At 43.5% G+C, this 20,343-nt stretch overlaps 1 protein-coding gene across 2 annotated transcripts in view; it reads right to left on the bottom strand.

The window, feature by feature from the left end:
* rptor (regulatory associated protein of MTOR, complex 1) overlaps nt 1-20,343 on the bottom strand; it is a 199,116-nt gene that overhangs the window by 85,129 nt on the left and 93,644 nt on the right. For both annotated transcript variants that reach the window (XM_080417271.1, XM_080417270.1), the window contains exons 9-12: nt 14,578-14,678; nt 13,472-13,616; nt 6,901-6,976; nt 1,393-1,494 (exon numbers count right to left, since the gene is read on the bottom strand). In XM_080417271.1, the coding sequence (XP_080273397.1) occupies nt 1,393-1,494; nt 6,901-6,976; nt 13,472-13,616; nt 14,578-14,678 (424 nt within the window). The remainder of the gene's footprint in view (nt 1-1,392; nt 1,495-6,900; nt 6,977-13,471; nt 13,617-14,577; nt 14,679-20,343) is intronic.

The following is a 20,343-nucleotide window of genomic DNA, read 5'->3' on the forward strand; positions in this document are numbered from 1 at the left end:
AGCAGGGCAGTGGGGGAGGGGGGTGGGGGAGGGGTGAGGCAGAAGTTTCCACGCCGATCCCACAATGGAAAACCATGTAGATGACCAGTGACCGCTTGGAAAACAGGGAAAGGAACTCCGTTTCCCAGCATTCCTCTTGGTGGGATACTATGCGGTTGTCCTGGTATCCACTGGTGGTGGTGGTGGTGGAGGAGGAGGGGGGGGTGGGGGTGGGGGAGGGGTGAAGCTGTTGTCCCGCGTCGACGTTAAGCGGTGGTGCCAGGAGATGGCAGAAACAGGGGGAAAAACACTGTTTTCCTGTGTTTCCCTCTGAGAGAAACCCTGTGGTTGTCTTGGGCCCGTGTGTCGCAGGAGGAAATCCTCTTGATGACGCTGCTGTTGGGGAAGCCCTTGTCTCGTCACCCACATTCCTTCAGGCGGTGGTCTGCTTGAGAATGCAGGATTTGGAGCCAGCACAGACGTTAACCGGGACAAATAATCCATCCTTGTTTCTCCAGCTCTTTGCTGGGGTTCTTTCTTATCAGGTGAGGTGGGCCGTTGCCAAACAAAGTTATTTGTCTGCATGTTGTGGTCCGGACCTTGTCGGGCGCTTCCGTCGCGTTTGAAATCAGCTGTGATGTTGCTTACATTGTAGTGGTGATCATAGGGAGTCTCCGTGGTGCTCTTCACGGTCGGTGGGCCGGGATTAGAATGTACATTTCCCGACAACATTAGACTCAACCAAATAATCTTTCTTACTGTAAGGCCGTCCAGCTGGTTTGGTGTCCTTCTCCGTGTTTGTACCGATTTACTCGCGCCGAAAACTTTAAAAAGTAACGTCGCCGCGTCTTGCGGTAAATCTCCGTTTGCACACGCTCTCCGTTGAAGCTGCACATTGTGGGATTCGATAAATATTAATCCTTGCAATATAGCAGCGTAGAACAGCACCAGGTTGTTGCTGGTAGTGATGATCCTTTTGAGGCGTAGGTGTTGTTTTCGCCGTTGAAGAATAGAGCGCGGTGTGGAAATCAGGAGCGGTGAAAAGGTGCGACCGTCCTCGGTGAAAGCCATCTCTGGTCCTTGAGAGGTTTTACAAACTCCAGTACAAACACTACACCTGATCTATTTTCCCAATATCTACAACACTGGTGTAAATCAGGATCAAGAGAGAAGGAAACAGGTCCAAAAAGTTTTCTTGGAAGTTTTCTTGGACATGCTGACTGAATATCAGCCCTAAGAGGCACATATCACAGTCCTTGGTTACTGTATGTCTGTAGTCTAACAGTGTTGATACAGTATTTGTCATTTATCCCATTAAAAACGGGAAAGCATTCGTGTCATTTTAGAATTTAGCTATATATACAGTATAGCAACATGAGGACACAGGTCTTAATGGGTTAAGTGTGTGTGTACCTGTAGGACAATGGGGAGCTGCTCTGGTGGATTCCTGTTTTCCACACCCATGGTCAGCCACACCTGGAATGCTGTCAGCTGTTCTGCAAAGAAAGGGCTATGCTGTGGGCAGAACACACGCACGCACACACACACACACACACACACACACACACACACACACACACACACACACACACACACACACACACACACACACACACACACACACACACACACACACACACACACACACACACACACACACACAAAATCAATGAAATATTCCTTTTCAATAAGTCACACAACCATTGTATTCATGAATAAAATGAGCTGGTGCCAAAAACGCCATGATGTCATCAGGAGCGGATCTGTTATGATGGGCCTCCTGAAAAACTGGCAGAGTCTAAATAATGTATTGTTTTGATCATGCTGCGTGGGGATTGCTCTGAATGACATGGCCAGTGTTTGGACGTCCAAACTCCCCTGGCATATCAAGCCAGCCCCTTCTCTGAGATGGTAGAGTCTGTTCTCAAATAGACCCTTTTTGTACCTCCGTCATTCATTACGCCATCGCGTTAGCTGGAGGCAAAATAAAGGAATATTGGACTGGAAACAAACGTATTATCACCCCTACAATAGTAGCAAAGTTCTTTGGCTGTAGGCTAACTACTCGCCCACTGAACATGTCTTCTAGAATCAAAAAAGTAATGGCTCCAACTTGAAAAAAGTATTGCATATTATTCCATATCACCTTGCGTTTCTGTTCCAAACAAACCAGTCTGATCCGCTCTAGAGCCTGCATACTATATGATTATAATTTAATTATTGAATTGTATTCACACATACATGCACAGATTGCACATACCGTTTAGGTATCTGCTCTAGACTCAGATCAGATCAGATTAGCAACCTGCAAAGGGAATTGATCCCAGTCTAATTGCATAACAGATGCCACTGCCAGTCAAAGATAATTTAAGACAACTAACTAAATACCATATAAAACCTACAGAAGTCCCTGGATAGGTGCTACACCATAGGATAGGTGCAGACCAAAACAGCAACTAAAACGAGCACCTTACCAACAAGCATCTGTATGGGGGGGGGGCTATCAAGAGTGAGTGAGAAGATACTGTTAGCAGCCAGGCGTCACTGTCACAAACCTGTGCTACTGTATGTGAGCCTACACCCAGGCATCGATCACGAGGGCGTCCAACACCTAGATATGTGGACATGCTAAAGAAAGACGGGGCCTGATAAGTACGGGAGAGCTAGCCAGATGTATGGAGGATGGAGACTGGAGACGTTAACCCATTCAATCCGGGAACGCATCTCTTATCATTTTAAGATTTCTTTGGCTATTCAAAAATATTAGCCATTTTTGAAAAATTGCACACATTTTCAAGATTTTTCAAAAATAGCAGATCTACAAGCTCCTAGCGCAGCACTCTGTGCTCGAGGGCCGAGCTATGAGCTTGTAGATCTGCTATTTTTGAATAGCCAAAGAAATCTAAAATGACAGAGATGCGTTCCCGGATTAAATTAAGGTTAATGGAGGGCTTCTCTGAGGATGACCTACAGAGTGTGTGTTACTATTGGAGTGGAAATGACAGCACGGATAAATAGAAGGTTGATGGATGTGCAGAGGAAAGTATCAACCTGCTTAGCAGTTGATTGGCTAAATCAATTTGCCTGTAATGCAAATTGAGCTTAACACGACTACACATAGGCTCACACACATCACAGCTTCAGATTGTGTTAAAAGGAGTGTCATTGATATTTTTGGATTCAAACAAAGCTCAATTTTCTAATGTTAATTATTGCCATGGAATGTTTGCTGAGAACGCCTCTTGAGCTGGCAGTGCCAGTCAGCCATGCATTTCTAAAGACGCACTGGTGCGCTCCTCTTCTCTGCACCCGAGCATCGTGCCTCAGCGCTACCGACGCCCAGCGTTTTTGGTGCCCTGGGCGCTTCAAGCTAGAAAGCTCTTTTGATCCTCCCGGCTGTGTCTGACAGCCCGGTAATTCACGACCCGAATCGTTTTCACAACCACTAGAAGCCCTTGTTAGCCATTGTCTCAGCTAAGCAATTTGTGCTAATAACATAGAGAAGGACCATTCAAGCACAGCAATGGTTAATCGGTTTGAACGTCGTGGGTGTTAATAAACGCTGCATGCGAGCTCTATGGACATGATATCCACGGTGCTCCTCAGCTAAAAAGGGTGTTCTCAGTAGACACAGCGCCTAACAAGGGTCTACCCAGCTCTATAATAAACGGAAAATAAATGTTCATGTGGGTTGCCAATTTCATCCAATATACTTTTATATTTTTTGTTAGCTTAAATTGTATAGTGTTCCAGTTCCAATTTTGTCTGCTCATTTCTTTGTGTCATCACTTCCAAATTCACTTGTTTATCCTGTATCAGTTCTCTCTCCTGACTGGATGAATTTGGTATCCTGACCTGAAAATGCATTTTCTGTTTACTAAAAGAGCAGGAGAGACTGGTGGACCCCCATTACCGAATAAACACTATAGCAATGATTACTTTCAGAATATAGAGCTATTTAACACTTATATCAACAAAACATTATCACTTGCTGCCCCTTTAACGAGTGAAACAGAGAGTGTGACAAAGACAAAGAGAGAATGAGATCATGGGAAATCAAGTCACAATACAAAAGCATATAACTGCTCTACAGAATGATTATTTCCAGATAAACTGAATCAGATAAGGAGAGGGCCAACGGTTGGAAAGTGTGGAAAGAAAGATGCTGAAGAGGGAGGCAGTGAAGAGAAATCTCTCTTAGTAATCCTGAGAGGCTCAATTACAGTGCTGTTAACCCATTCAAACCGGGAACGCATCCGTGTCAGCTATAACCATTACTTTGGGCTATTAAAAAAAAGCAGATCTACAAGATCAGTGCCGCGCTATGATCTTGTAGATCTGCTTTTTTTTTTTTTATCATGAAAATTTGTGCAAAATCTTTGAATATAAATATTTTTTTAAAGCGAACATTTGTTACTCAAATCTACTACACATTCCCTAGAATGAAATATTTTGAGATGGGGGTCCGTGGCCAAATACATATAATTGAGGGTGGTCCTTGACATGAAAAGGTTTGAGCACCACAGCAACATACGCTTTTCAGAAAACCTGAAAAAAAAAAGACGTTTTGTAAGATGTTTTGTAAGATGCGTTCCCAGGATTGAATGGGTTAAGTGTTTTCAGTCTGAATGAATGGCACAAGAACTTAAGAGGGAGAGGAGGGGAAAGTGCTCTCACAGGAGTCATGGCGAGGATGCTCACCTCCTCATACCAGGTGGAGGAGAGAGGAAAAAAATGGCAGCAACATAAAAGTTGGGAGAGGCGGAGGAGGAAGAGTACATACTTGTCCCCTCCCCCCCATTAGTATTACTGAACAGTGAACACTGCTTTATAGCACATCGTTGCGTTTTGGCAGTAGCCTTGTATTATCCATACTGTATTTCAACTCGTGTTTTTCCATAAAGTAATGCCCAACAGTACCGTGCAAAAGTAGAGAAAATAGCCGCTGTTTTCGCTGTTTTAAAGGAACATTTTGCCCTAAGCGTTTTCTTACCTTGATTTGAGGTTGTTAAGTCATGATGAGAGAGTCATAACGAGCGACGTTCTCCATTTCCAGGACCCCCCAAACCACAGCTCAGAACGGACGTTTTAAATATAGTCTCGCGATACTTCCGCCCTCCGGTCTCCAGAGTGGCTGGGCGGGAGTATCGCAAGATGAGATTTAAAACGTGATTTCAGTAAAACAGATCTGTAAACGGTAATGGTGGCGCCCATGTAGCAATAGCATAATAGCAGTGACATCGGACCACACACTACAGATATAAGAAGAAAAAAAAAAGAAGAAAAAAAAAAGAAGAAAAAAAAAAGCGACGGAAATAAGCGGATTTAGCCAAGATCTAAAGACGGACGTTCTGAGCTGCGGTTTGTGGGAGTCCCCGGAATGGAGAACTTCGCTCGTTATGATCTGGGGGTCCCGGACCACTCTCATCATGACTAAACCTCAAATCAAGGTAGGAAAACGGCTAGGGCAAAATTCTCCTTTAAGCAAAAGTGGTTAAGTCTGTCCAGTGGGTTTTATACAATTTTAACCAATGACAAGTATTGACAAGAGCTTGTGACTAAATAATAACTGGATTGGATCCATTGGAACACATGTTTTATGTGTATGAGCAAATCTGTATAATTCAAAAGAATGAAAGTCTGCACAAACAGCATTGCTCCTAAGTGTTTCATCAGGGGGGATCCTGATGAAGGACAACTGTGGCCGAGACGTTGTACCGTGTCATTGTTTCTGTGTTTTAACACATTGAGTGCCAAAACCGGAGATCTACGGTTTTACAAATACACCCGTCGAGTGCCATAACCGTAGATCTACGTGTGTTCAAATTATTATTATTATTCTTTTTTCACATGGGGCGCTCTAACGCAACTTAGGAATGATCCGGGGACCCTGTAAAATGTAATGTACGGATATGAATCCAGTCCTAAAAAAGTACCTCCCGTCCACTCCAATGATAGGATCTTGAGAAAAAGGTCCTTATCTCCATATCTTTTTACCGTGGTGAAAACGAGCCATTTTCGACGAGCGATCACTCTGCAATGGCGGATCGCGTTAGAAATATTATTGTTCCAGTCGTTAGACGGGACCCCCGACCGGAGCGCACACACCCTTTGTTTACATCCGCGTCCTCGTGGAGGCTTCTACAGCTCTGAACAGATCAGCGTAAACGGTAAGAAGCGCTGGCACTGGTTGTAACCTGTTTTAAAAAACCTCTGGCACTTGATGTGTTAAAGTAAACACTTGCTGTTGTGTGGACTTTTACTCTTTTGAACTGTCACACACAACTTGGTGTCCATCACCAAATGTCTGTATAGACATAATATCATTCGCCAACAGATCCACCTATCTAAGCTTGCTTCTAATACACAGACAGCAGTGTATCTCCATCGTCACGGTTCCATGCCGCGTCAGTACATTTAACGTGCCCAAAACTCGGGTCAAACAGTCCAGCGACCGCCGCCACCACCAGAGACCACTTCATCAACCCCGCTGACCGAGTGACACGTCATACGTTACAGTTGACATTTTGACGTGGCATCCAAACGGGTCGGACAGCGATTGAGTGTATGTGTATGTGTGCGCATGATGAATCAGGGTAAATGTTGGAAAACACGCAGTGCTGACAGGAAGTGATAGGGCAGGCGCTCCGGGCCCGGGTAATGAAAAGATGAAAGAGGTGAGGTGAGACGAACAGCCATTCATCACGGGACCCCCCCCCCCCCCCACCAAACAATCTCTCTCACACACACACACACTCATGTTCCTGCACGAATGCACACACTTGAAGAAGGGTGCTTTATCTTACTGCTGGAGTGACTCAATGTGTGGGGGGGGATAAGGAGGTCTTGTTTTTCGGGATGACACACACACACACACACACACACACACACACACACACACACACACACACACACACTTACTCTGAAGGCGGTGCCCTCTTCAATGATGGTAGGGAGTTGTGAGAGGCAGATGTCCACTGCCAGGTCCCACGCTTGCCTGGACAGAGACAACACACACAAATAACATTATTAGGTACAATATACAGAATAAATTAACATGGTCAAAGACAAAGAGGAATGTCCACATGCCTGCAAAGAAATAACGCACAAATGCACACTTTCCCAAACTTACCGTATTCCCCCTCACTCATGTATATCTCCACACACACACACACACACACACACACTCTAACACTCCCGCCCCCGGGGTCTTAGGGAGGGCAGCAGTGAGTCTTTGATCCTTTCTTAAACCTCAGCATTCTCTCATGGTCATCATATCTAATTCATAGGGTTAGATAACACACATCAAGCATCATCGTACATTCTGCTACTCTACTCGGCTGTTTCTCTCTCCTCTCTCTCTCTCTGGCAGGATACTGGATTCTGGGGCTCAAGGGGTTTCTTCCACTCAGTTAGCTGAGGTTATGGTTGAGTCGTGATCTTCAATCTATGCGCTGCACGCTATCCTATGTAATGTGATGCGATGCTGAATGTTAGGCATGACGTTATAGGCTCATGCCTTTCGTGAGCTCAAGAGGCTTTCCCCCCCATCTAGGTTAGTGGTATTGTGGGATCTAGCTCATTCACTCTCATGTATGAAATTACAAGTAAGACGCGCGAACGCGGGAAGCGAACGCAGCCCTTTTTTTGTTGTCTTTTTAAAATTGTTATGTTGTGTATTTACGGACTTGTAATCCGTGTTATTTCACCGTGATGGGGAGAGCAAAGAGAGAAAGTCACGTGACTGGGTCCGCCTCATATTGAAGTTAATGGGGGGGGGATATGGTTCTCCTATGCACGGAGTTTCGGAGTTCCTAGTCATCTATGCACGGAATTGCCATTTGTCAATCCGTGCTATTTCACCGTGTTTGGCGGGGGATCGGGTTGGTTTCATAGTAAGCTCCACTCTGACATCTGTCAGCAGCCAATGAGAGCGTGAGTCACATGGGGGCGCGGCTGCACACAGGCAGTGCACACAGAGCCACACACAGACAGAGCCACACACAACCCGAGCACGGTTTCATAGTAAGCTCCACTTGGGCGGAGGCGCGCTTCCTTCCGCGTTCGCAATGACAGACACGTGGCACATCTCAGATGGTACAATTTGTGGATTCAACTGGTCTGACAGCATGAAACGAACGTTATCAATAACCAGTTCAGATTGATGGTGCACTATGCACTGGCTGACACTAAAATGATTATTCTGGGCAGATGTAAAGAAAGTAATATTAAAATAGACAAACAACAAACAGTACATCCATGTGTGATATATACATTATGGAAACTAGAACCCAGTGTTCAGAAAGTGGTTACAAGAAGAATATAGACATTTGTGGATGGACGGACAGAGGGATTACTAGAGGGCACCTGCTAGAATGATGGCTTATAATATAAATGTATGATTATTAATCTAAAACTGGCAGGAAAAGACTCGCTCACTGCATCAAAATTAAGGACATTTTAATGCAGTGAGCGAGTCTTTTTCTGCCAGTTTTCCTTCATGTTTGTGAGACCACCGCACCTGCAGTCAACCTTGACCAAAGGACAAAGAAGGGCGCAACAGTTTTCCCTGTTCTTTATTGATTGTGAATCTATTAATCTATTCTATAAAGCATAAAATGTCTTGTGGGTGAGTGTCTGGACAAATGCCCATTTGGCCATGCCCGACGTCACATTATTGATAACACAAATCGACGGTGTTAGGCAACTGTTGACAACCGCCGTCTGGGTGGGCTGGGTGGACAGCCACACCTTGACCTCACACACCCTTAACATGGGAGCAACCCAGGGTTGCTTACTGAGTCCACTACTGCAGGGGTTCCCAAGGTTGGGGTCGGGACACTGACGGTGGGGGTCGCGAAATTATTTTGGGTCATTAACACCTTTACCGCCGGGCCCGTAGTTCTACGGGCCGTTAAATCCAACGGTTAAGCGCCGAGCCCGTAGTCCTACGGGCTGCGGTCTTTTCGCGCATGCGCGGTCCGGGTGCACTTTCGGATTTTTTTTGATCCACTTCCGTTTCCGGTTTGATGACAGGAAATAGAATTATTTGGGATCCGGTTTCGACGATCACGCCCGCTCCCATTCTACAGACGAAACTGAAACTCAATTCTCTTCCTGTAGTTTTTTCTCCTCGCATTTCACTGTTTAACGTAATCCGCTCTAACTACAGTCATGGAAGTCCGTTTGACATGCGGTCTTCACTGGGAGATACAGGGAGATCTCGCGGATGTAAACAGACCGTTCACGGCTCAATCTTAAGGATTTTAACAAGATCTATGGCGACATGAAAAAAACAAAAAAACAACAAAAACACCTTGGCACTGGTGAGTACATTATGAGATTAACCTCTGGCGGTGGATGTGTTAAAAAAAAAAAAAAAAAAAAAAAAATGATGAATTACAATCTAAAAATGATTACAAATAGTACATTTTACCATTTTAATATGTTACAAATGTGCACCGAACGTGCAAGTTTATGTACATAAATTACCTCCACGGTTAGGTGGGGTTGCGAGTCAATGGCCGCATTATTTTGGGGTCGCGGGCTGAAAAGTTTGGGAACCCATGCACTACTGTACTTGTGCAACCATACCATCATCAACATCCTCCTCGACCTCAGTGCTGCCTTTGATACCATCAACCATTCCAAACTCACACTCAACTGTCACACACTGCTGTAGAGACACGCATTCATGCCTTAATCACAATACGAAAGTCCTCAACAAACTACCGAGCTATACAAACTTCCACTGCCAGCCCACTCACCAGAACCCACCCCAGAAACCCCATGACACCAGTCCTCCATGGCCTTCACTGATTCCCAGTAAAATACAGAATAGATTTCAAAATACTGCTCACCACAAGGCCCTCAACAACCTTGCTCCCTCTGACCTCCTCCACCACCATGCCCCCTCCCATACCCTCCCGTGATGGCAACTTCATGTTGGTCCAGGTCCTAGAAAATAAAGCGCCAAACAATTGGTGAAAAGGCCTTCTCAGTTGGTGCCCCCTCCTATGGAACTCACTCCCATATAACATCACAGCTGCCTGTATCGGTATGCCTTCTATAAATAAGTGCACTCATGTATGGACACACCTTCTACAATCTGACTCAATTACCCCCCTTTTTTACACATGCCCCACTGATACTAAGGGTTTTCTTTACTGGTTAGAATGTGTGTCCTGCCTGTTCTTTTTAACCTTAAATAATGTATTTATTTCTCTTCTTTTTATGTATTTGCAATCCAGCATTAGCTCTATTATTATATTGTGTATATAGTATTGATGTTGTACGCAGTCTTGTGGAACATGCCACACTAACATTTCACTGCTTGTACCTACAGTATATGAGTGAGTCAAATAAACCCTCTCAACTGTTGGTTTTTCATAACCCGAACGCTGGGCAAGATGATAAGGGCTGTCTTTTCTGCCCGTAATTGTGAAATGGTGATTTCAAATGGTGAGTAAAAATATGTTTTTATTATAGTCTTAACTCATTCAGTGCCAATGAAATAAAAACATAATTGCGAACTGTGCCAGCAATTTTTCAATTTTCTTATACCTTTTTTCAAGTGGTCACAGAATATTTATCTCCAGTATAATCGATCCCCTGATGGGTGCTAATCACTGAGGGTTGCACTGTGTGGTTTCACAAATGTCAATCATTGGACCTTGTTGACATTAATTGTCTGCCTTTTGAAAATAACATAATAACATTGAAAAATACATAGTAAAAAAAAAGGAGCCGAGATACAGCCCTTTTCAGTAATAAGTTAAACAAGAAGTGAATGGAGCAGCAAATCTTCAAATGATGATATCTTGGGTTCTGAACGTTTTTCCCCCCCCCAAAAAAAGAAAGAAAACGCTGCGCCATTGCGGTAAAAAACGTTGCTTTGGAGATAAGTAACAAAGCCATCATTGTTGGCGTGGAAGAACTTCAGATGATACCCAAGTTCCATCTGTACAAGAACGGTAGGAGAGAGAGGCTTCTAATGAGAAATGACACACACTCACAGAGAGGAGCCTGGTGCACTGTGAGTTGACAGCATTAGCTTGATGGTGACTGCCAACAAAAAAGAGCTGCTCGTCACGAAGCCTTTGAGTGTGTATGGGCTTTAAGTGTGTGTGTGTGTGTGTGTGTGTGTGTGCATGTGTGTGTGTATTGTCTGATGGCTTGACAGAGCCCCCCCCCCTTGCTGTGAGCAGTGTGTTGCAGGTGCAACCCACAAACTACACACACAAAAACTCACACAAGATATGGACAACCACACCCGAACACACACAAAATGGCCCACAGGGGGAGAGCAGCCCTTGGTTTCCTACAGTACCTGCTCTTGCTGCATGTATGCCTTCCCATGTCAGACGTCCCCAAAACCCGCCCCAATTGCTGTGATTGGCTGTGATGCGCACAGGGAGTGCTCGTTTTGGTTCATTGGATAACGTACTGCATACTGGCTTTCCAACTCAAATGGTGCACTCGTTGATGCCATAGACCATATTCACACGGCGGCCATGTTTCTATGAAGTCAATGAAAGTAGCCACCCCGGGTGGCGGCACTTTCAATGTTAAATTCCAATATGGCCGCCGTGTGAATATGGTCTATTGGCGGCTCTCCGCAGGCACTCGCTCGCCCTGAGGCCAGTGTTGCCAGGTCTGCTTATTATAATTTTCCCCCAAGATTGTATTTGAAAATAGCAGATCTACAAGCTCACAACGCGTCGCATCGCGACGCGAGCTTGTAGATCTGCTATTTTCAAATAGCTGATGTATATGTTTAAAGTGCTCATGCGGTCCATAGTCGCTTCTTTTGGGCTTGTTTTCCTAGACCTGGTTGCTTGTTTCTCTCACAGAATCTGGCAACACTGCCTGAGGCTCGCTCGGGCGTGCCTCATGAGCCTCAATGCCTCGCTGTCTGTGAGTGCCTGCCTTGTTTTCAAGTGATTTTAAAAAGTGCATTTGTTGTAAAACCTCGCTCATACGCAGTATGTTGAGTGAACCAGAACAAGAGCTCCCCAAAACAACTGGCTTGATGACTGGCTTGGGAATGGCATACGCACTCAAACTCTTGCCTATTTCAAACCATTTGAATATCAATGGCAGTTTCTGTGTGGGAACAAACATCAATCATCAAATCCCTTGTTTGTACCAGGTGGCCTCCCCTGCTCCACAAACACTTTTGATTTTTCAAACTTTATCCATCTATCCAATGTGCCCTCCTTTTGCTGCCACATCACATTTTTAATGTCCTCTCTGTCTTTGTTCATCCATCTCCATCTTTCTAGGTCTCCAGAAGTGCTCCCCTTTTCTCCTAACCCCAGTGTGTGCGTGTGTGTATGCGTGTGTAAGTGTGTGCGTGTGTGTGAGTGGCTGCATCAAAAGGCACTTTCCGCACATTTGATGGCAAACAATCCAATTCAGCTACACTCTAAAATAATGAGCCTGTAGGAGAAAAGTGAGACTCTTGCCGGCTTATAGACACCTGCAGCGAGAATCACTTTTATTTACTGGTGCCAGGGAAGTTATACAACAACACGTAGCTCCACAGGCAGAGGGAGAGAGAGAGAGAGAGAGAGAGAGAGAGAGAGAGAGAGAGAGAGAGAGAGAGAGAGAGAGAGAGAGTATCTTTCAACACAAGCCAGCTAATGAGTGGGAGAGATAGAGGGAGGTATTTGTTAAAAGTACAAGAGATAGTGGGTGAACTGTTTGTGTAACTAAAGGGAGATGGATAATGTTGCGTTTGTCACACAGTGGAGGATTATGTGAAGTCAATGGGCAATGTGGAGTTTTCCTCACTCTATCGCGAGTGTTTATATAATACCAATAATGAGACTGTGTGGGAGAGACAAACGAGGTCTAAGGGAATGTGAAGCATTGCAACTGAGTCGCAATAAAAATTTCTGGGTGTACAGAATATTACTGTTAACCCTTTCAGACCGGGAAGGCATCTGTGTGTCATTTTAAGATTTCTTTGGGCTATTGTTTTGGAAAAAATCGTGGAAATTTTGTGCAAATCTTTGAATATATATATATATATTGAAGCTAACATTTTAACTCAAATCTTTGCTTCTGGGGGATTCTACAAAACAGTTTTCTGAAAAAACGAATGTTTCTATATCAGTGGTGCTCAAACTTTTTCATGTCAAGGACCCCCAAAATTATATGTATTTGGCCACTGACTAAAGGGAGATGGATAATGTTGCGTTTGTCACACAGTGGAGGATTATGTGAAGTCAATGGGCAATGTGGAGTTTTCCTCACTCTATCGCGAGTGTTTATATAATACCAATAATGAGACTGTGTGGGAGAGACAAACGAGGTCTAAGGGAATGTGAAGCATTGCAACTGAGTCGCAATAAAAATTTCTGGGTGTACAGAATATTACTGTTAATATTCTAGATGCCTTGTGTGTAACCCATCTACCCTGTTTTGCCTGTGCAGTGTGGACGTGTGTGTGTGTGTGTGTGTGTATGTATGTGTGTAGTGGCCTTACCACATGGCATGCATGTATGTAGGAGGCAGGCGCGGACTGCTGACCGGCGTGCAATTGTAAGACCTCATAATCCTCTCGGCCAATAGGAAATTGCGAAACAAGCTGGCCACAAGCAGGTCCTGACGGAACAACTTCTGAAACAAATCTAGAGAGGGAGATTGTGCATGAGATTGCAAGAGAGAAAGAAAGAGTGACACAGAGAAATCTCTCACCCAATAGGAGACAGAAGATGGGAGTGAACACATTCCAATTGATTAGGAAAAATATATTATGAAATAAGTGTGCTCAATTAGCACCTAGACAGATGATGAAGGGGGTGAAAGAACATGCTGAACAGTCACATGCTCTTAAAAGCAAGAGCAGGAGAAGAAGAAGAAGAGGAAGAAGAAGAAGAAGAAGAAGAAGAAGAGGGTAGCAGCCTTTGGGGATGTAAAAGCAAATGATGACATTTCATTGGCTCAGAGCATTCACCAATTCATTTTAATGGGCTCCCAGGCTGTTATGAGAATAATTCAAGTGTGTGTGTGTGTGTGTGTGTGTGGGGGGTGTGTGGTGTGTGGGTGTGTGGGTGTGGTGTGTGGGTGTGTGGGTGTGTGGGTGTGTGGGTGTGTGGGGGTGTGTGTGTGTGTGTGTGTGTGTGTGTGTGTGTGTGTGTGTGTGTCTGTGCTTGTCACATAGTATGTGAATTCCAGTGCTACTGTGTGTCTAAAGTGTCTGATAGCTATATGAATATGATTTTGTATTGTTTGTGTGTGTGATTAGGATTAGTTGCACCATGCCATCATTATGAGGACCGTCTGTGATGTGGTCTGCTTCATCAACAGCAAAGCTCAGGAGGGGGGGGGGGTTTACACACTTGTTAGTGTTAGCAACACTGCTATTGTCACTGTGATACAGCATTCCTGAGGGAAGTCTGTAAGCGTGTGGGTGCATTGCATGCAAAAGAGTTAAAGACACAGACAAGAAATAAAGTGGGTGGGGTGTTACCTGGTCAACCTTGCGTTGTGGATGCTTGCTACTGTGTGTGTGTGAGTGCGCGTGTGTGTGTGTGTGTGTGTGCATGCGTATGCGTGTGCATGTGTGTGTGTGGGCGCATGCGGTCTCACCTCTGGGCAGCACGTTCCAGGCAATGGTGTCTGTGATAGCTGTGAAGATCCAGTTGAGCTCTCCCAGAGGAGTGCGTCTGTCGTTTAGTCTGCCAGGGATTCTGTTCCACAACAAATAAGACAGATGGCACTGGGTCAGCAATACTGGCTCCATTAAAAGCTGTGGAGTTGGAGCGCATCTGTCGCTCTAATTTTATTTTAATCAACACATCTTGAGATGTGTCTGATCCACGGTGATGTTCAAATAAAGCCACGTGAGAGGGAAGACAGACTGAGGTATAAGTGACACCGTACGTACGCTGACAGAAGATGAGGTTGAAAGCGTTCTCACCACGGTGGTGAGGGAACATGTGTGGAAGCTCACTGGATGAAGACGTTAGGGTAGGCTTCTGAGTAAGCGTGACTGGAACAGCCACGAGCACATCTACACTTTTTATGAGGAGGATTTGAAATTCACGAAAGCCCATCTGCGCCTAATTCTAGGAGAGAGCCATGGAAATGAGCACAGCGGATTTTGTTCCGGGCAGAACGCAGAACGGCATGATGGTAATCGCCATGATGACACGGGGAAAACACCTTGGGAACACCCTGGCTTCCTTACTTCTAATGAACACTGTGGAAGCACCAGAGAATAAGTCTACGGTTGTGGTTGTGGCGAACATTATAGTGCATTAACAACTTAGGCAAAAACAGGAGCATATAGTTGAGAATAGAAAAAAAAAAAAAAAGGAAGGATAGAAACCAAAAGAAATTACTGAAAGATGAATCTTCATCTGCTAAGAGAGAGAGACTGAGACACAGAGAGAGAGAGAGAGAGAGAGAGAGAGAGAGAGAGAGAGAGAGAGAGAGAGAGAGAGAGAGAGAGAGAGAGAGAGAGAGAGAGAGAGAGAGAGAGAGAGAGAGAGAGAGAGAGAGAGAGACTAATGACACCCTGACAGCTCTTATACAGAGGTAAAAATCAATAGCTCCTGGATACGAAGGGGTGATGATGATGATGAGGGGTGCCCTGCAAATGCAATAAATGGATTTCCCCAACCCTTTGAGCATGTGCATGCACATGTACGCACGCACGCACGCACGCACACACGCACGCACGCACGCACGCACACAAGAATGCTGTAGGGCTGTGGTGAACCAACAAGTCATTATCTAAAAAGGTCGAGTAAGTGATATTTCTTGGCTAAAATAAGTTAAATATCTATATTTCTGATATATATAATCATAGCTATAGAGTGTTTGTTCAGTAACAGGGGTCTCCCTGTCTCTCCAGCTCTTTAGTAACACATGCATTTTCAGGCCGGGATACCAATCTTATCCATTCAGGAGAGAGAACTCTTGAATAGAAACTAGGGCTGTCAACTTTCCTCAGAAATGATATTCGAATATTGGTCTTTAAAATTGGCAGATTTATTTGAATATATTTGAATATTATTATTATAATTTCTTTTTTTTCTTTTTTTTTCTTCAATTTTGCTTTTGACAGAAACAATATAAAAAAACAATGTTTCGAGTGCTCGGATCCAATAAAATATATCTTTTGTTTGTTTTTATAACTTGATACATGATATTGTCCCTGTCAAATAAACATAAAAAAAAATATATAGATTTCTTTATATTCGAATATTAATTTTCATATTCGAATATACATATTTTCCCCATATTCAAGGAATATTTGATATTCTAATATTAATTCACCAGCCCTAATAGAAACTGAATAAACAAGTGGAATTGGAAGTGATGACACAAAGGAGTGAGCAGACACATTGGAACTGGAACACTATAAAATATAAGCTGATAAGGTACTAGGTACTCTCTCTCCTGACAGGGAGTCCCGTTATTAAACAGACACTATATAGTAATTATTACTATCATAATATAGAGCTTTCTTTGACTAAAACCTATCACTTACACCACCTTTAAGTGAAAAATCTGCCATGTATTAATAAAGTCCACTAATAAACATACTACCACACACATTGAGTGAAATGACAAGTGTGTGTGTGTGTGTGTGTGTGTGTGTGTGTGTGTGTGTGTGTGTGTGTGTGTGTGTGTGTGTGTGTGTGTGTGTGTGTGTGTGTGTGTGTGTGTGTGTGTGCGCGCGCGCGCGTTGGGTACAGTCAAAATTTCAGAAAGAACTCTTGTCAGCAGCTGTCCGTGCCTGTAGAACAATCAAACCGTAAACCTCCAACCACCAGCGGATAGCCTAGTAGTTTATAATGGCTTGTGCCAAAATACAAGTGATAGTACATTCAGAGTCCTACAGACACCATTAGCTACAGTAACTCAAAGCAACAAAACAATCTCTGCCGCAGCTGTTGAGTCCCATTCCTGGCAGGTGAATGCCTATTAGCGGTGGTGGAAATTACATTTACTCAAGTACTCTACTTAAGCACAGTTTTGAGACGCTTGTACTTTACCTGAGTACGTACATTTTTCAATACTTTACACTTCTACTCCACTACATCTCAGAGGTAAATATTGTACTGCAATTATTTGAAAAGGTTAGCTGCAAGTAACTTTGTAGATTTAGATTCACGGGACTTAGAGTATACTTGTAAAAGTTTTTAAAAAAATGTAATAAATAATAAAAGAAAAAGAGTACTTCTTCCACCACTGCTGCTGCTCAGTACTGCGTGTGTCTGCCAAAGATGTTTGGCTAGTCACTACTTACTTAGAAGGAACACTCTTAAGGATCTCCTAGGCCTTTCATCTGCTCAATTTGTTGGCGTAAAATTCTGTCTAGAAGTGGAAAAAAAAACACCTGTTCGCTGGAAGGATGGATGATAGATAGATGTAGAGATGGATGGATGGATGGATACAAATGAATGGATGTGTACACAGATGGATGGACAAACAAACACATGCGCATGGGTGGGTGGGTGGATGTGTGGACAGATGCATAGACGGATGGATAACTTGGTAGCAACTGTATTATGCAACCGGAATCATTCTGAACAGGGATGCTGGCATCCCAACACTGAGGGAAGTACTCTTTATAGAAGTATAGGGATTCTGAAAACTAATTCGGAGAAAGGTATGTGGCTAGGCTATATTCAGACATGAGCGGTAGTCGTGATTGTCTCACAATGGCATTGTGTCAAAAAATGGTGCCGGTTACGTGTGGAAACGAGAGAGAGAGAGAGGGATTGTGAGACAGACGGCATACTGTGTTATGCAATAGATTTTTATAACAAACAGAGGGGGAAAAGATGGATGGGATAGCATGTTCCTCTCACCCTCCCTCACCCCCACCAACTGTAGGGACAGACTGAGCTGGGTGGGTGGAATGTGGGGAGGGTATGTTTTGTCTTGTTATTTTGACTGCGTTTGTGTCTGCTAGTTATTGTGTTTACAGTCAAGCATTTCTTAATTAAAATGTGTGTGTGTGTGTGTGTGTGTGTGTGTGTGTGTGTGTGTCTGTGTATATATAAATTATATATCGTCGCTGTCGGGTGGAAACCTTGTATGTCCATATTCTTATTATCATTTTAAAAACTATTTAAAATAGTAAAAATAGCAAGCAAGCAAATAGCAAGCAAATAGCAATACAAGCTCATGTTGTGAGCTTGTAGATCTGCTATTTTCACTTATTTTGTGTGACACTCTTGTACGGCATAAGTTTATAAAAAAGCGTACAAATTGAAATATGGAGAAATATGCAGAAGGTTTCTGCTTGACAGCACCGATATACTGTATATATTTTATATATATATATATATATATATATATATATATATATATATATATACACAGTATATAGCTTTACTTTATTTGATTGTACATGACCAGGAAAACACACTCACTGCTTGTGTTCAGCGAATATGAAATTCTTCCTATACTGTAGTACTATACTACCATTTGTCACAACCATCATGTACCCCATATGAACACCAACGCTCACTCGCATACAAGCATACAGTATATGCGTGTGCACGCTCTCACAGCACCTACCCACTCACACAAACAAGCACCAAAATAATGACACTTGAGTTTACAGCATTGCATAACTCAGACAGCTTGGAAGAGAAGACAGCCGTAGGCATTCAACAAGGTTGCACGACTCTCTCAAATCTATCTTTAGACAGACTAGTAGATACCATACATACAACCATCCAGAAGAAGTCTGAATTCACCAGGTTGTGGTGGTGGTGTGTGTATCTAATTTATAAATGCATACAGTGCAGACTGTAGAACCATGTTAGATGGCGAGCGTGGCATCACTGAGACAGGAGTGAACAGGTAAATTAGTTTAGAGACATTCTTTCTTTTATGAGCTCTGGGACCAAACTCCATTATTTAAATCTGAGGAACATTAAGCTGAGTCAACACTCTCTGGATGAGTGCTGGGGCACACAATGAACTGAGAGAGAGAGAGAGAGCGAGAGCAAGAAAGAAATAGAGGGAGAGACAGAGAGAGACAGACAGACATTTATAGTAAGCATCAGCCAAGAGGGACAGCCTGGACACGCTGGAAATGTTGCCCTGCGGTCAAGTTTGGGACTGCTGAAACTAAACAGAGAGTAATATGTATTTCTTTATATGTACATTTACAGTACGTGTCGTATACATTACTTCACATGCACAGTATGAAGTTATCTGCGCTCTTCAATATCACTAATATTTGAAGGCACCTTACAGTAAATCCAATTTATGGATAGAGTGTACAATACTCCAGCACTGAGATCTCTATGCCAACTACACTGTCTGCCTCTCCTGAATCCAGTCTTCTTATCGGTACACAGGCTTCTAATGTGCGTTTGAGGTGGACAGCCTGGCACGACAGTGGGTAGGCGAGGACACCATTTTATCAGAGGCAGAAGAATCTGTGTGCCCAGTGGCGGATGGAGAAAAAGCCTGGCTGTCATGTACTCCCTGCATACAGACCGACTCAATCGCAAGGTTTTTTGGGTCAACGGCATTGACCGAGAGTTCTTTTTATTTTGTTCAGTATTTTTTTTCCTTTTCTCCTCCGAGATGGCAAGAGAACTGGAAGACAGAGAGGGGAAGGGAGGTTATAAGGCTTGGGCAGGATTTGACGCGGCTGATGTGGTTCCACGGGCATGGGGACTTTAGCAGTACACACTATCTTCACGTACTAAGTCTGAGAACTGTCAAAGATTGTTTTTTTTGTTTTTTTTAGCTTCTTCAGTTAAAATGTATCTGTCCCCCATCTCTTCAACTGACAATGTCACTTTCGGATTATGATCAGGAACACTATAGAACTGCATTTGAGCTGCAGCCTATATTCCACAGGTTGGAAGGGCAGACAATAAACCACCAAAATAAACCACTATAAACTGTTTAGAACTGATTAACTGAGAATTAAAAATGACTAAATAATATAAAGAAACGATGAACGTTGGGAACGACGGACGAACGGACGGACGGACAAGCAGTGAGTTTCAACCCATTTAGACCTGAGGCCGACCGATTCTAAAAACGCTTTCTAAATCCTTTTCTGGAAAAAAAATGTCTTATTCAAATAAATTACAAACATCAATGTTGATATATACTGTATACAGCAACAACTACACCAAAAGGGGTTCCCGGATTGAAAGGTATAGTTACGTATTGGAATTCCAGTCTAAATGGGTTGGGACGTGTTGCCATATTTGTAAAAGCAATAAGCCACGCAAGTTCTCAGTTTACCTCCAAATTATAATGGCCGAGAGGGTCTCAATACGCCTCTCAGCCATTATAAAATACAAGGTAAACTGACACCTCCTGTGGCTTATTGCTTTAATACTCAATTGTACACGTTTGCAA

Source organism: Gymnoscopelus braueri, assembly GCF_963280865.1.
Source record: "Gymnoscopelus braueri genome assembly, chromosome: 2".
Lineage (NCBI taxonomy): Eukaryota > Metazoa > Chordata > Actinopteri > Myctophiformes > Myctophidae > Gymnoscopelus > Gymnoscopelus braueri.